This window comes from Juglans microcarpa x Juglans regia, chromosome 3S (genome assembly GCF_004785595.1).
Source record: "Juglans microcarpa x Juglans regia isolate MS1-56 chromosome 3S, Jm3101_v1.0, whole genome shotgun sequence".
Taxonomy (NCBI): Eukaryota; Viridiplantae; Streptophyta; class Magnoliopsida; order Fagales; family Juglandaceae; genus Juglans; species Juglans microcarpa x Juglans regia.
The window spans coordinates 15,605,382-15,623,631 of NC_054599.1; the positions used below are offsets into that span (position 1 = coordinate 15,605,382).

At 36.8% G+C, this 18,250-nt stretch overlaps 2 protein-coding genes across 2 annotated transcripts; both read left to right on the forward strand.

Annotated features, from left to right (window-relative positions):
* Positions 1-3,992: 3,992 nt before the first annotated feature.
* Positions 3,993-14,048, forward strand: LOC121257725 (eukaryotic translation initiation factor 4B2-like). Its single transcript, XM_041158904.1, is given in 4 exon segments — positions 3,993-4,995; positions 4,998-5,367; positions 12,754-13,194; positions 13,670-14,048. Coding segments are annotated over 4 exon segments (1,593 nt in total). The 5' UTR covers positions 3,993-4,238; the 3' UTR covers positions 13,695-14,048.
* A 3,017-nt stretch (positions 14,049-17,065) lies between these two features.
* Positions 17,066-17,927, forward strand: LOC121258578. Its single transcript, XM_041160115.1, has one exon. The coding sequence runs from the start codon at positions 17,181-17,183 to the stop codon at positions 17,598-17,600; it is 420 nt and encodes a 139-aa protein (XP_041016049.1). The 5' UTR covers positions 17,066-17,180; the 3' UTR covers positions 17,601-17,927.
* The last annotated feature ends 323 nt before the right edge of the window (positions 17,928-18,250 follow it).

Sequence of the window (18,250 nt, forward strand, 5' to 3'; positions counted from 1 at the left end):
ATATTCAAAATAAATTATCTTTAAAAAGTTATACAGTCATCCCAAAATATATTACAAGACAAATACATAAATAATTGATAAAGCGAATCTCGATAAACAGGAGTAATCCCAGATCACTCCGCCAACAGAGCCAAGTTTAAGGCTCGTCATCCACATCTGCATCAAAATCTGCGATACCATAAAATGGTACCACAGGTAAGTATAAACCAAACAACTCTCGGGATAAAAACATATTAATACAACCAACATACATTCATATGACAAAATACACTTAGCCATAAAATACCATTTTTTCCAAAAAAATGATTATTTTCAACACACGCCAAAATCCTATTTTGGCCCAAAAATATAGTCTGTCATTTTTCAGAAAATGATTCACACAAAACAAACCATTTATCGGACACTGTAGGCGGGAATCGCAGGCGAGACTCTACCACCGTCCCTGCTTACCACCATCCCTATCGCGTGTACCGTAGGCGGGAATCACAGGCGGGATACAACCACCATCCCTGCTTACCACCATCCCTACCTCATGCACCGTAGGCAGGAATCACAGGCGGGACTCTACCATCATCCCTATAGTTCTTTTTCACACAACAAATACTTATCAGAGCACTGTAGGCGGGAATCACAGGCAGGATTATACCACCATCCCTGCTTACCTCCATCCCTACCGCGTGCACCGTAGGCGGGAATCGCAGGCGAGACTCTACCACCATCCCTGCTTACCACCATCCCTATCGCGTACACCGTAAGCGGGAATCGCAGGCGAGACTTTACCACCATCCCTGCTTACCACCATCCCTATCGCGTACACCGTAGGTGGGAATCACAGGCGGGATACAACCATTATCCCTGCTTACCACCATCCCTACCGCATGCACCGTAGGCAGGAATCACAGGCGGGACTCTACCACCATCCCTATAGTTTCTTTCCACACAATAAATACTTATCAGAGCACTGTAGGCGGTAATTACAGGCGGGACTATACCACCATCCCTGCTTACCACCATCCCTACCGCGTGCACCATAGGCGAGAATCACAAGCGGGACTCTACCACCATCCCTACTTACCACCATTCCTACCGCGTGCACCGTAGGCGGGAATCGCAGGCGGGACTCTACCACCATCCCTGCTTACTACCATTCCTACAGTCTCTTTTCCTTTTTCTCAAACCAGTCAATCCAGTCGTTTCAAACACACTCAGAATCATTTCACATGAAAATCTAATTTTCAAATAAACGCCTGAAAACCCAGTTTTCAATAAACACATGAATATGAATGTATGTATACGAAAACCTAGTTTCATTTACAAACATGATCATGCATGCAATATGCCATGTACATGAACAACACATACCAACAACCAACAATGCAAACCAAACACACAACAACTCCGTCCACAATCCATCCGACCTCCGAACTCCTCGGACTCAGTCCGGCATGTCCAACCAGATCACAATAATAAGAGTTAGTGCAAAAATATATTTAGATCACGATAGTTTTTTGGAGAAATACTTACAGTGCTATATAATAATTTTCGAATGATCACGAAGCTGCAAGAAGTGGCAACACAGTTGCAGAACAGTGCAAAATGCACTGTGGCCGTGGGTCTCAAATATCCATTTTTGAACGGAGACAAACCAAGACCCAAAATTGATAGGGTAGGGTCAGGGATGTCGGTGAAGCTAGTGGTGGTGGTAGTTTGCCGTGGGTGGCGGCGCAAATGGTGGTTTTAGGCTAAAAATGTCAAAATCAGAGATGGAGATAAATAGGCTTCACTGGTGACGGATCGGAGCTGGGATTGGGTCCATTGGGTTGCTATGAGGTCGAGGATAAAGTGATGAAGAAATGGTGGCTGGAGGTGGTGCGACGGCGGCGCGCTGGCTCAAGGAACGCCGTGGCTTCAAGCCATGCGTGGAGGAGAACGCCGGCGAGATAGGGGCCGAGCTTGGTGGGGGATGATGACCGGCAGGAGGGGAAGCTGTGGTGGTGGGCAGTGAGGGCCACAGCAGCACGACGGCGGTAGGCTGGGAGAGCCGACGTGGACGCACGGGGAAGAGGAGAGAGGCTGTCGTGCGCGCTGGGGGAAAAGCAGAGGAAAGAAAAAAGGAAAGGGGAGAAAGAAAAGAAAGGGAAAAGAAAAAGAGAAAAAGAAAAGTAAGGGGAAAGAAATGAGGTCCAATCCTCATATCTTGGGTCACAAAAATGATCTAACGAAAATAATTTCAAAACAGTAAGTTAAATAAAATAATTTAAACGTAATGATAAAATGAAGATAAAATAATTAAATCCAACAATCAATTAATTTAAAATAAAGAACAATTTAAATGCATAATAATAATAAATATTAAGAAAATATAACAAATTAATTTTCACAATTTAAAGATCATAAAATAAACCATTTAAAAATATCCGATAATTTTAAAACAAAAGAATAAATTTTTGAATTAATAATAATAAATCATTCAATAAAAATACACTAAAATACGTAGTGTTACATTAAGAGATAACAAGATAAGTTCTTCACGATAGTATGATAAAGAAAGCAAATTAATTGTGGAAATATTTATCAAAATATCAACGTTTCTGTTGGAGTTTATGAAGAAAGTGGAAACAACAAACTAGATGATTTGCTACATCCCTATGATCAACAAAATTAATTTCGATCATTTTTCCTTTTCTTTTATGGAGGTTCGGTAAAAGTCTATTAAGCCTCCATTTGGATGATGAGATGAGATGATTTTAGATAAAAGTTAAAAGTTGAATAAAATATTATTAGAATATTATTTTTTAATATTATTATTTTAGAATTTCAAAAAGTTAAATTGAGATTTGAAAAAATTGTAATGATGAGATGAGTTAAGATAATTTCTCAATCCAAATGGGACCATTGTTTTTGCATGATAAGTATATGACCAATATCTTCTTGTACCACACTTATAACATTTGTCTTTCTAGTTTTTCACATGTTTATTTTTCAAACCTTTGTTTTAATTTTATTTCGCTTCTGTGTGGTTTCACTTCCAGTGGTATTTGGCAGTTTGATTTAAAAAATTATGCTAATTTGATGTCTATACCACTTTCCACCACACCTCTGCCCATGACCCCAATTTCCTTAATTTATGACTATGAAATGGCATATCATTTACATTTGAAAATGTAAATGAACTGATTGATCTCATTGTTTTGTTCAATCACCAACAAAGAAGATGTAGTTCGCTATATTTTGTGAGCTTTTGCTCCCAATATTGTTGTTAGTACGTTTAAGTATGAAATATGGTATATTGTTTTCCTAACATACTCTCATTTGTGACATTTTTTCTACATAATTTCAATTAGATATATGAATAAAAGGATTACATAAATATAATTAGATATTGATATAATCATGAGTTTGTTTTCAAACCAATTTATAATTTTTATTATTATTTATAAATAATAAATTATATTGGAAGATAGTAATACTAAAAAATGAGTGTGATACTATAATGTATAGAATATATCATTCAACTATTCATATTATTTAAATATTAATATTTGATTTTATAAAATTTAAATTATTTTTTTTTTCAAATTAAATTACTACATATAATAAGAAATTCTACGCAGACTTAAAAATAAAATTTCTCATTAACGAATTGAACTAAATATAAGAATACAATTATGAATTATTCCAAAAAAAGAAATACAGTTATTATATTTCGTGTGAGAATTTAAAAAAAGTTATTTTGAGATTTGAAAGAGTTAAATTGTTTATTATATTTTGCGTGAAAATTTGAGAAAGTTACAATGATGAGATGAGATGAGTCGATATGAGTTGAGGTAAATTTTAAATGTAAACGAAGCTTTAAAAATAAAATTTTTTATTAACGAATTGAACTAAATATAAGAATACAATTATGAATTATCCCAAAAAAGAAATACAGTTATAAATAAATCTCAGATAGCGGAAGATTAATCCAAAAAAGAAATAGACGCAATTGCTTAGGCCCTACGTTAGATTTTCCTCACAACCTCGTTTCGCCACACTACAACCTTAAACACTCCTTCCCCCGCTGTCTGTCTTCTGTAATCCCCTCTTCTTCTCGTGTTCCCGGAGCTCCGGCTCCACTAAAGGAGCCCCGGCTCAATAATTGAAAAAGAACATTAAAGGAAAAAAGAGCGTAAACCAACGATTTCCCATTTATTATCTCTCTCTTCCTATTTGTAGCCAGATCTTGAGCCAGAAAGGAGATGTCGACAAAACCCTGGGGTAACATCGGAGCCTGGGCCGCCGATGTCGAAGCCGAAGAGCTCGAGGTTGCGGCGGCTGCTGCGGCTGCGGCCGAGTCCTTGTCCCAGAAATTCCCTAGCCTCAAAGAAGCCGCGACAGCCAAGCCCAAGAAGAAGAAGATGACCTTATCCGAGTTCAACATGGCCTCCTACTCCGCGCTGTCCGGTGGCCGCGGCTCAACCCAAAACAACCAAGGGTTGACCCCCGAAGAGATGGTCCGGCTCCCGACCGGTCCCAAAGTGCGCTCTGCCGAGGAAATGCAGTACGGTGGGCTCGGAGGCGGGTTCTCTTCGTACGGGCGGTCCGGTTCTTTATCAGGCCGGGGCAGGGACCGGGACGAAGGAGATGGTTCCTGGGGCGGTGGCTCCCGTAGGCCCTATGGTGGATTTGATCAGGAACGTAGGGGTCCCCCTCCGTCTAGGGTTTCGGATTTGGATCAGCCTTCGAGGGCGGACGAGGTCGACAACTGGGCCTTGACGAAGAAACCTCTGCCGCCTTCACTCGAATCGGGTCGGAATAATCGGTACGGGTCTCTTGGTGGCGGGTCGAGGGCTGATGACATTGATAATTGGGCGGTTGGGAAAAAGCCTCTTTCTGCTAAATCTTCCACATTCGGGTCAGGATTTCGAGATTCGGGTCAGGAGCCCGAACGCTGGACTAGAGGAGGCGGAGGGTTTCGTGAGAGCGACCGGGAACGGCCTAGATTGGTATTTGATCCCCTAGAGGGCATTTGGGCGTTAATGAAACGCCGGTGGTCGTGGTGAATTCGAATAAGCCGAACCCGTTTGGTGCAGCACGCCCTAGGGAGCAGGTTTTAGCGGAGAAGGGTTTGGATTGGAAGAAGATGGAATCGGATATTGAGGCTAAGAAAGCAAGTACACCGACAAGTGCACACTCGAGCAGGCCTTCCAGCGCACAGTCAAGCCACTCTGAGGGTCAAGGGCTGCAGCAGGTTTTTGAGAATGTGGTCAAGCCGAGGCCTAAGGTGAATCCTTTTGGTGATGCCAAGCCTAGGGAGGTTTTGCTTGAGGAGCGAGGTAAAGATTGGAGGAAGATTGATCTTGAATTGGAGCATCGCAGCGTCGACAGGTCCGTACTATTGCATTCTTTCTGACATTGCATTGCCAAATTTTCAAGTGGCTTTGCTAGTGATTTTAATACGTTATCCCAAGCTGGTTGTATGTCATCGAGTGGAGCTCGTTAAGATTTGTTTGCTGTAGATTAGCCGAAATAATGTCATTGATTAATTTGGAAGATGAGAATGTGATGAATTTACATGGGGAGGACCCTATAGTTATCTTTACAGTTTCGTCAACCTTAAAAAAAAAGGGCTATCTTGTATTTGCTTCCTTAACTTGACCTTTATTTATTTATAGGTACGATGAATTTTATTAATAATCAAGAACAAGGAGCATAGGCATCAATTTTGACCTTTTGATACGGCTAAAATAATTTCACTGAAAAGCTTGTGCCATTATTTTGATGATTTAGTATTTAGTATATAGTTTTAAGAGGTCTTGATACAGTGAGTTTAGACATGGTTTTAATTAATTTCGCCATGAATTTGATGTGTGCTTTATCATAATGCTCTCAAGAAGGTTATTATGGAAGTTTTTTATAAGCACTCTACTTTGCTGGTTCTCTGCTATTGTACTCAAGGGTGGGGCTGTAAATGAGTTCTTGTCGTCGTTTCTCTAAGTTTTAGAATGTAACTAGGTGTTTCTTGTGTATACTTCCTGTGTACTCGGGCTTCGGCTTCGCCTATTTCATTATGCTTAATAAAGTTCTAACTTATCAAAAAAAAAAAAAAAAGAAGGTTCCTTCACATACTGTTGGGTAGCACTCGTGTTTTTACATATGCATGCTCTTCAATTCCTAATCTATCAGAAAGATCACTTTCTTTTTAAATGTACTGAACTATGTTCCAAGCAATTGCTAAGGCATTGTGGCAAAATGTTTACAGCTTGGATATAATTATGCCTGGATGGGCTAACTCCATTGCTGCAGTGTAAGCCATGCTGAATTGATGAACGACTCACCATAATATACAAGGGTTTCTCTCTTTTACAGTGGTTTTCTGCTATTGTATTGAAGGGTGGGAATGTCCATGAGTTTCTATCTTCATTTCAGCTCACTAGAATGTAATTAGGTGTTTCACTTTGTATACTTCCTTTGTACTGGGGCTTTGCCTAGTTTCATTCCATTCAATAAAGCTACTTATTTACTTATAAAAAAAAAAAAAATGAAGCTCTTTTATCTTTTCAGCTTTTATCTGCTTGCCAAGTTTAATTGCTTGGTGAAATGGCTAAATAGGATGTGGAACAATAAGAGGGCTTGGGAAGCTTTCCTTTCTTTTTGAGAGTAGTTTTCTTTGACATGTATGCATTTAGATTTAATGTTTGATTTTAAAACTATATAAAGCATTTTTTTTTTTCATAATACCCTTCTCATGTGGACTTTTCTACGTAAATTAATGTATTTTTTTTTCCTTCTATATATGTGTCTTTCTTACGTATTTCCTGTGTACTTTGGTTGTGCCTTTTGATTATTGATAATAATAAAATAATAGGAGTAGCCCAAGTACATGTAACCAGGGACAGAACCATAACTAAATGGGGTTGAGTATGTTTAATCCATTACCCCGTGCGGAGTCCAAAATTAAAAGAGTATGGGATATTGACCTACTCTTTTTTTATTATTGAGATAAAATTATTATCTAGTTTTCTTTACAACTTTCCATAACATAAATAGTTGTATTCATATTTAATCACAGAGAGCATAAAATATGTATATGCTTTATAACCCACTCAAATCCGAAAATTTGAGAAACACAAATATGAAATCAACCCACATCAAGATGTTTAAATCCAATTGTATTAAGTAATGATTACAACAAAACAACTCAATAGGATTGAAATTCATTTGGGAAATTTAAGAAACATAAATAAAACAACATCCCATACCATACATTAAATTGATTTTTTTCTATACACAGTTATAATAGACTGTAGGTTAAACATGTTGAATTTTTTACAACTTCCCAACTATATGGAGATGGCTTTTAATTTTGATGAGACCAAATTTAATTTTTTTTTTCAATTATATATACATTAAATACTATAAAAGTAATTTTTCAGTTATATATATATATTTATACACATTTAAGTAATTAAAAAAACCAGGGGGGCCATGGCCCCTGCGGTCCCCCTGGTTCCATCTTTGCATGTAACACCCAGACCCAGACTTTATAAGGTTGGATAAAGATCTTATAAGTTTGGGCCACGGCCCTAATTTTGTTTGTTAAGGCTAGAATGAAGATTATTTTATTGGGCACATTAGCGTGTGCCTATTATTTGAGGATCTAGTTTGAGGAAATAGGATTGGATATGAAACTATAGACCTAGATTCAAAATAGAGTAGATTTGGTCCATTAGGCCTGTATATGAATGGATAAGCATAAATATTTCCTAGCCAAAGCCCATGATTTATAGCTGTTAAATTCCTGAGAATTGGAAACTAGCCAGTAGCCCTTATAAGTTAGAACTAGATTAGGTGCCAAGAAACCCTCTAGATGGAGGCTATCCACACTTGGGTTGTTTTAGAAGAATTTGTGCATCAATAGGAGTCTGTTACAGCCTGCTAGGACTCTTTTGAGATAGGATTTGAACTGTTCCAGATCTGGAGAAGTAGAAATCAGCCCCATTTATGACTCCACAAAAACGTTTGGGGAGTGCAATCAGTTAGACATCATGAAAAATATTTGAGTTTACCTTCTTTTGTGGGCAGATAAAAAAAAGCACATGTTCAGAGGCATTAAGGAAAGAATATGGGCTAAGTTAGAAGGCTGGAAGGAGAAACTCTTGTTACAGGCAGGCCGGGAAGTACTTATTAAGGCAGTGGCACAGACCATTCCTAATTATACAATGAGTTGCTTCAAACTGCCTAAAGGTTTCTGTAGGGAATTTGAGAGCATGTTTGCAAGATTCTGGTGGGGACTGAGGGGAGATGAAAGAAGATTCCATTGAGTTAGTTGGAACAGATTGTGCATCTCAAAGTTCCCAGGACGAATGGGATTTAAGGATTTTGAGGCATTCAAGTTGGCAGAGAAACAGGGTTGGAGACTCATCCACAACAACACTAATTCCTTGTTCTATAAAGTGTTTTAAGGCCAAACACTCTATACCCAACAAGCTCATGCACAGACATTACTGATAACAACATGGTCGAACCCATGCATTGTGCTTAGCAGGCAGAGTCTTAACTTTTATCATTGCAGTACACAATGGTCTTTGTAATTGCCCCTCCCAGTGCACGCATGTACACATACACCCACACTCACGCATGGGTGTGTGCACGCGCACACGCACACAAGTAATTGATAATTATATATGCAAATGGTAATGAGGACCATGGTGCAAGGGTAACAGCACCTGAAAAGGTGACAAGTTCAAAAATTATAGATCTCCACTCGGTATCTCAAGGAAGAGCTAGGGTGGTATGTTCAGTTAAGAGAAATTTTGAGAATGTTTGAGAATTTTTTTTGATGTATTGTTTATTGGGTTTTGTGATAATAGATGGGAAAATTTGAATAATATTTTTTTTTCTAAATATGTTTTGTATTTGATTTGTAGTGTGGATAGATGGAGTTGAAAAGTTGTTTTATAATTTTCTTAGGGTAGTTTTTGTAAAAGTTGTTTTAATTTTTGTGTTTTTTACTTTTCACTGAAATTTAGGCAAATGATTGGATGAAAAAGTTGAAATATAAACTTTTTTGAGATTGAAAGATGTTTGGATTGAAGTTGAATTTTTTTTTTTTGATAAGTTTTTTGAAAAACTTTTGAAATCTTTTTAAATAAAAAATTAACCAAACATGGCCTTAGTTTTCTTGGTTTATATCCAATATGGAATGCATTCTCAGGCAGAAATTTAGAAAGATTGCATAGAATCCTCAGGCGCTCGGCATACATTCTCTAGTGTGGCTCTAACAGTTAATGAAGGTTGTATACTCACTGTGTACTTGGGCTATGCCCAATTACTTGGTTTAATAAATTTCTTTAACCTAAAAAAAACAGTTAATGAAGGTATGTGGTTTCAGTAATATGGTGGGTGGGGGTAGCAAAAGGGTTTCATTGCCATTTTGGAAGAGCTGGAAACATCTAGAAGTCCTTCGGAGCTGTGTTGGTAAAAGTGTGCTCAAGTGTAAATTTGTAAGGCTGAAGTGCTTTGCTAACGACAAACAAAGTGTGCTTTGTTTTTATTTTTATTTTGTGAAAAAATTGTATATAAATCAATTTCGACATTACTCTCTTTATGAACATTAATTTATAAGTTGTAGTTGCGGAATATGATGAGGGTTACAAATCTTTTAATAACAATGATTTGTTTTTTATAAGTAAAAACTTATTAATACCAATAGGTGTAGCTAAGTACACTGGATGTGTATAAGAGAAAACACCTAGTTGGGGTGCAAAAAAGACATAAGGATGATGCTCCAATGCTTAACGATGAGGATGATTATACACTTTAGGATCGTATTGTGTTGCTTATGTAAGTATAGAAGTCAATGTCTACAATTCTTGTTCTTTTTTGGCCATTACATTCAACCATTACTTTATTTTGATTATGGCTATTATAACTTATGCATATTTTGATTAGTATGTAGAATATTATGTTTACATTTTGTACAATTAGTTGATCAACTTGATTGTCATGAATTTATTAAGAGACTAAATATTTTATTACCTTGCTTTTTCAATCGTTTATATTGTATTTTATGAAACTTTTTATTAGAAAATATTAAAGGAAAGGAAAAAAAAAAAAAAAGAAAAAAATTATTTTTAAAATGTGCGCTTTACTTCGATTAGGCATGTGCTTGTGCTTGTGCTTTGTGCTTAGGCTTCGAGTGGTATTACAGGTTAGGTTTAGATAGTGAGTTGAGATAAGATGAGTTGAGATAAAAGTTAAAAGTTGAATAAAATATTGTTAGAATAATATTTTTTAATATTATTATTATTTTGGGATTTGAAAAAGTTGAATTGTTTATTGTATTTTATGTGGAAATTTGTGAAAGTTGTAATGATGAGATGAGATGAGATGGGTTGAGAGTGTTTCTCAATCCAAACCTAACCTAAGTGTGCCTGGTGATTATACCAACACTGCTTTGGAGACGAACTCCACAAGGTTTAAGCTTTCTTCCAGACATTTGTGGGCTCTATTCCAAAGAATAGTATCTCCACAGAAGATTAAGCAGGTCAAAGACAACGAAACGGGAATCTTCTTTGAGAGCTGTGTAAAATGATGTTCGAGAATTGCTGCCCAAGGTGGCTGGCAAATGGTCATATGCAAAGGTTCTGAAGGGTCATGGACTGTGATTGTATTTTGAGATTCTGCATAGGGGTGTTGTGGGGAATTCCAAGGAGAAAAAAGCTGCACATTTTCAGGAACTAAGATTCTGAAAAGTCAAGCTGGTCATTCCAAGGTTGTTGGTCAATCCAAGGTAGTATGGAGGAGCGAGGCTCTCTTGAGAACTGTTTTCTTTGTTTGGATGGCTGCATTTGGTAAGATCCTTATGTAGGATATTCTAAAAAGGCTCTACGCATCATGGTGGTCGCATGATGTTATATGTATACGGGGGCAGGGAATATGTGGATCATCTTTTATTACACTGTGATGTTGCTGGCACATTATGCAAAGCTGTTTCCAATTTTTTATTTTTTTTGGCTGATTTGGGTGATGCCAAGAAGGCTGGCAGACCTATCAATGGGTTGGAAGAGATGGCTTGAGAGATACCATAGTGAGATATTAAGGAAGGCAACCCTGGTTTGCTTGATATGGTGTATATTTAGGGAGAGAGATGGTTAGAACTTTGAAGATATCACAAGCAACTCTGAAGGATAGTAGTAGATTTACTTTTTCAATTGAATATGAGTGGCTTGGGTAATGCCCAAAAGGATAGTAGTAGATCACTTTCCAATTGGAGAGGACTATTATGTGGTAGTCCCCAAATTGTAGCAATGATCTCCATTTTTTAGCATGTTGTATTTGGAGGGAAAGGAATGATAGAAATTTTGAGGATCAAAGGATGTTTGAGGAGTTTAAGGCTGTGTTTGGTAAGTGAAGTAGTCCAATTGGAGAGGACTATTATGTGGTAGTCCCCAAATTGTAGCAATGGTCTCCATTTTTTTAGCATGGTGTATTTGGAGGGAAAGGAATGATAGAAATTTTGAGGATCGTGAGAGGACGTTAGAGGAGTTTAAGGCTTGGTTTGGATAGTGAGAATACATGAGAAGTGTTGAGAATGTTTGTGAATGGTAGTGAAAAAGTAATAAAAAAGTAATAATAAAATATTGAATAGTAGTAAAAAGTAGGTGAAAAGTAATGAATAGTAAAAAAATAGGTGAAAAATAATAATTAAGTAAAGAATAGTAGCGAGAGTATCTCAAGTACTCGCACTACCCAAACACACCCTAAGGCTGTGGTTGTGAGACTTCTTCACTACTATTCACAAACAGTTTGCTACTATTCACAATTCGCTACTTTTTTACTACTATTCATTACTTTTTTAACTACTATTCACAGATCATCTCGTTATCCAAACGTAGCCTAAAACTTTCTTTTTTATTACTTTGTTCCTTTGTGTAGCTTCTATAGAGTTTACCCACCCATGGGTAGCCCAAGTGGTGAGGGTGAACTTGTGTGCATGTGCCCCGTGTCACAGGTTCGATTCCCCGTGGGAAGAAACTGCGATTTAAGTGAGAGGCCATGGCAGTGGGTTGCTGTGCTAGTCTCCCCGGGAGTTTAGGTTCCATGGGTGCGTCCTAAAGGCTCTGCTGTGGGGTGGTTCCCCCATCATCATAAAAAAAGGGGGCTGAATTTCCATAATTTCCTTGTCTCTTTTCCTATTTTTGATTAGGTGAACTCGTGTATACTTCCTGTATACCAGGGCTTGCCTTTTGCCTTGTGAAAACCTTGGATGACTTGAAAAAAAAGTTTTTCTTTGTACTGTTCATTTTTTTGATAGGTGCCTTTGTACCATTCTAGTTCCCAGTATCTCTTGTATACTCCTCCAGTGTTTTGTGCAGGTATAAACCATTCGTAAAGTATGCAGGGGCTTTTCCCCTCTATTTACCAGAATTCAAAACAATGAATTTCCTTAATTTGTTTATTATTATCCTGCATCATGATGAAAATACACCATTGGATATGCATCCAATCAAATTTTTTATTCTTGCATCTATGCTATTTATGTCATACTGATTTACTAGAACCTTTTCTAGCTTTTGCAGCTTAAGGCTTCCTTCAATATCTCTTTAGTGATGTATCATTTTGTAAACTTGGCCCTTTGGTTGATTTTGGATGCCCTTTCCTACGTGCTTGTTTGTGCACACCACTGCTTGTCAATTTTGTTTGATGTTATGTGAGGTATGGATCTCCTATGAACATGCAGTGTTTAATTATAAAGGAAAAATGCTGCAGGCCTGAAACAGAGGAGGAAAAGAAATTGAAAGAAGAATTATATCATTTAAAGCAGGAATTTCAGAGGGAATCTACCTCGGAAGCAAACAGGGAATCTCTGCAAGAGTCTAGTGGAGACCAATCCAGTTTATGCAATATAATACGTCTCAAAGAAACGGAATTGGAAGCACTGATTCATGATTTGGATGTTAAAGTTCGCTTTGGGCAGAAAGCGGTTGAAAGGCCTGGTTCCAGGCCTAGTTCTGGAGCAGGCAGGGTGGCTGGCTTTCCTGAGAGGCCACCTTCTCAATCTGGGTCAATTGAGGAAACGAGAAATCTGGAGTTCATGGATAGGCCTCGATCGCGCGGCACAGGGGATGTGTGGACAAGGTCTGCTGATGGCAGAAGATCCTTTGGAGCTGGAAGGGATAGAGGATTTCATGGTAACCGAGACTTAGACAGGTATGGTTATTCTATCAGATGCATTGCTTATGTTGATTTTCTCCTAGAATGATGTTCAGATGTTCAATATTGAATTCAGAAATTGAAACAGGGGCCGGAACTAAAATTTTTATCAATTTCCTGAAATATAACTGGAGAAGTTCTGGAATTGGTTGAGATACAGAATCCTGATTAGAACTGTAAGGATATGAAGTTGTATTGTGGCAAGTGGGTAACACCGAACTTTATTTGGGTGGGGAGTTATATCAAGTAGAAAGATAAGAGTTGCAAGAGCCGTGTGGGAATAATTTGCACTTAAATTGAAAATCCAGAAATCTTTTTTGCTATCAATTCTGGATGCTGATAAACCTTCAGAAATGCACACATTTTTCTTTTCTTCTCTACAACTTGTGTGGTAGATGCACCTTTTGGTGGTGAAATATTTCGAAACGTGTCGAAATGCTACTAATGGTGTTTCGCTTTGATATTTTGGCAGGCCGAGGCCAAGGGAGAGGTGGTGAACAGAAGTGTGGATTCATTGAAATATCTTCTAGTTTTGACAAACGGGAGGGACCAAAAATAATATTTTGTTTTTTTTTTTTTTGTTTCTTGGTTTTCTTCATCTTGCTCTGGGAAGTGGAGCAGAAATTGTTGAGTAACTGATACTGGGAACTCAATGCGTTAATCTCTTACATTTTGAAACTATGTAAAATTACACTTTTTTTTTTTGTTTTTTATTTGTCTGTCTTATTAGATTAACGAGCCCACATTGTTTGTAGAACTCAGTTTTAGTTGAACGGTATGGGACTCTGGTTTACTTTTGTGACACTCACTCTGAGCTCTATATAGTTAATTGGTTTTATCTTACTGTGGATATGATATTGCTGATTATACATGTACTTGGCTTCGTTTTCCCTCGTTTTTTGAATTCAATTGACTGCATAGCACAAAAAATAGTGCAATCTGGACTTGGTCGGTTGTTCACAGCCAGGGAGCTGGGAATCTGGGATATACAGCATTTGGCTATTTTCCATATTTATCTTGTCGAATTAATGTAATAAACAATTCAATTTTTTCAAATTTAAAAAAAATAATAATAATATTAAAAAATAATATTTAAATAATATTATATTTAACTGTCAACTTTTATCTTAACTTATTGTCTAACCGGACCTAAGAGATGTTATTCTTCATCTTTGATTTTGTCATCTTCTATTATGCTACTGATTACGTTACATTTCAAATGGATTTTCCTTCAAGTGGTGGCCAATTTATCCGATTGGAAATAACCAAATCTAGGACAAAGAATATTATTTATTATTCAAACAATAAATGTGGAGAACGTGATCGAAATAAATAAATCTCCATTGCCTTAATCGCTATCCTTTCACTAACAAAAACACAGATATGTCATTTAAAAAAAAAAAAAAAAAAAACAGAGAGTTAATGCTTGGTCAATGCCTTTTTCCTCAAATAAATTCAACCCTCAAATACTATATTTCGGAGAACTACAAACAACAAATCAATAGGAGACAATCCAAGCAATACAATATTCCCAACAAAATAAAATATTATCTACGTATGATTGGAGAAATCGATAAATGCGACAAATATATCCAATGTATGACATCACATGACCATTCCGCATGAGCGGTCTCCTCAATGTCGCAAAGACAGCCATCCAACGGTCATAAAGACCTCATTATACCACTATGGATATCGACAGACTACGATGTCATGACCAAGACATGAAATATGTCACGAAGATCAAAATATCTCTAGTACAAGGATATTGTCCACAAAATGCTCACAAAGTTTCAGATTCTATACGTAAATTCACAAATATGTATGCAAATTGTCAAGACAAAGCTCAACATATTGAATTTAAAGAATTTCCCCATTCCCCTCAAGCATTAACAAAGTAAAAATAAATTAAAATATGCATGTAATCACGCTACAAGAAAAATATTTATTTATAGCTTGTTATTTGCTTTGAAAATAATTATTTTCTATCAAAATGAGTCCAATCTCGTCGCAAATAATCCGTCACAAATACTCCTTCTAGATCAAAACTCATAGATACTGAGAAATTAAATCCAACATGACAAGCTTTGATCAATAATGCCTGGCATGTCCATTAACTCAGTTGGCATGATAGCCATATTTGACAAAATTCCCTTAAAAAGCACCTTAATTAATTATTACGTCTTTCGTTAATCCAGCAATCAAAATATATATCAAAACATTAATGTCTTAACCAAGGATAAACATGCAATAAGCCTGCACTTGAAATTGATTAGTGTAACCTAAAACAAATCGGGACAATTACCACTATATTGTAAATCTACAAATGTTTAATTTATAATGACTATGCAACCCAGAAATTCCCAAAATTGCAATACACTATATGCCGTACAGCATTTACTGAGGAATTAGTACTCAAAGTATCCTGATCCTCTGAGAACAGCTCAATTTTATGATATTAACAACCCCAGCATTTTGTTATTCATGGACTCACCAGTCATCAATAGTCTTTCATGGCCGTACGTAGTAATTTATAGTACTAATACAAGATTGTCATATTCATAATTAATAAGTTAATATATATATATATTTATATATTGAAAATAACTACTCCATATATATGTGTATGTGCTCTGTTTTCTAATAAATCACACACACACACACACACAACCTCTTATTTATTCGTTTATGTTGCAATCATGTGGCTTTCACGATTCCAGACAAGTGTTGCGACATAGGAATAGTTGGATCTTACAGCTGTATTGAAATTTACCTCGATTGCATTAGTAGGAGAAGGTAACCAATGAAGGAATCTCATCACTTGCATGTGTATTATCTTTTCATGTATTCAATCAAATTAGCTATTATGAGCTAACGTGCTTGGGAGATAGGATTTGGAGTTGTACTTTCCAAGCTTTTTTTGTTTCTTGTTCTCCATATCATATCTATTTAATTAATGGCATATATATATTCTCATCATGTAGTGGTGGGTCGTTTCCTAAAAGGCAATATGCAGTCTGCTACACGACGTTGGAGATTAATCATCTTGATCTAGTCTTGCATGGGAGCTTGCGCAAACATAGGGCTGTCGAGTAGCCATGCATGGAAAAAGCTTAACAAAAAATATATTATCGCAAATAAGCAATCCAAAATAGGTGCATGGCCGAGTTGATTCCATGCATGATTGACGCAGAGATCATTAGTTGAGATATTGAGGGAGTTGTAGGCCAGAAAAGTGGGCAAATTTATACCTTAATTCAACGAAGAAGATCAATGCTACCTTTCAAATTAATAATTAATATATCTGAGACCATTTAATAGAAGGCCAGGTGGGTCGACGCCGACGGATTTCACTCTAAATATTAATCTTTCAGCTAGTCGACGTACTCTTAGATAAGCATAAAACTTGTTCCCACTTGGGTTAAATTGACCAAGAAAAATTATTTGGATTCCATTAACGTACGGTATGATAATATTAGGGGTCATCAAATCTTTTGCATTTTTTTAACGGGTTTAATTAAATTAGATGTATTATCACAATTCCATATATAATATATTGATGTGGCAATTCAATTACCCGAAACATCTGATCTGATCTGGTCTTTGTCTTATAGTTTGTTTCTATTATATATTTACTAATCTTGCACTCCGCGGTTAAAAGCCATAGAAAATTTTAGCTAAAAATGGACATTTCTTCAAGCCGTGTACGTAGTTTTCGTGGTCTGCCGTACGACTAGCTTCTAACAATACTTCATAGCAGATCAAGCTCGACCTTGCATTCCTTTCCATGCCCTAAAAATGAGACAGGCCACAAGTTTACAAGTAAAGACAACAACATAAAGTTGGGTAGAATCAACAGTTTAGGACGTGCGTTGGTAGCAATATCGAGATCAGAGCTGCATTCTTTGGCTGTCAAGGTGCAAAAAGTGCATATTTCAGCCAAAGAACGTCTTGTCCTCCATCACATCAGTCGGTATCTTAAAATGAAGCGCATGGGAATTGCCAAGTTGTATTGCCTTGCACTCGTCCTCGCCTTGGCCTTGGGCCTGAGCAGCGCGGCAAGGGCTCCCCGCTTGAGGACGCACCATGTGAAGTTCGTCAACCAACTTGACAACAAAGTGCTTAACGTCAACTGCAAAAACGAGAAACCATACATCGATCTGACCCTTCAAATTCTTTTACCAAAGCAGGAGTATGAGTTCAAATACAATGTTGCACGCGGCATGAATTTCAGGTGCGATCTGCGACATGGGTCTACAAGCAGAATTTTCACCGTCAGTGATGCAATAACAAAGAGAGAGTGCGGTGGAAACCATTGCGTCTGGAAAGCAGAAGATACTGGAATTTCCCTACTTAACAGTAAAACGAACCAGTATAAGTTTAAATATGGCTGGGGAAATTGATCATGCCCATGCATTATTATTAGGGTACTGATTATGACGTCATGATTAGGATCGGAAGATAAAATTCTCAAGATACATGTGTAAGATCTGAGCTATCAATGCTTTATTTTATCATGGTAATAAAATAACTAAAAGAGTAATTAAGTTTATCAAAGTCGTTGCTTTCCTTCGTCTTCCTTATTTTTTCTTGAGTTTGGTATTTTCTTTTGACTTTGTCATGGCATATATATATATATAGAAGATCAGTTGTTTTCTCTTATTTTTTCTTTTCCCGTTGTTATATATGCTTGGTTGGATCATGAATATAGCATACCCAAAACCAAATTTAGATCAGTACTATAGTCTGTACGTACAACAGAAATAAGCATGCAACATGAAAAAAACAAAAGGTTTCGACGATCGACATGAGAACTCCTTTAAAGCTATATATATATATATATATATATATATATATATATATATATATCTGGAAAAATTAACGTTTGCAATTTATATGATGTGGTCAACATGATTTGTGAAACACATTAAGTACAAGCTAGCTGTGACAAATTAGTAGTTTGTCATACCAAATACCATAGGACTAAGGATTCGGCTTTCTTAGTACGTACTTTAATTATATTAATTTGGTTTGGATATATTACAAATATATA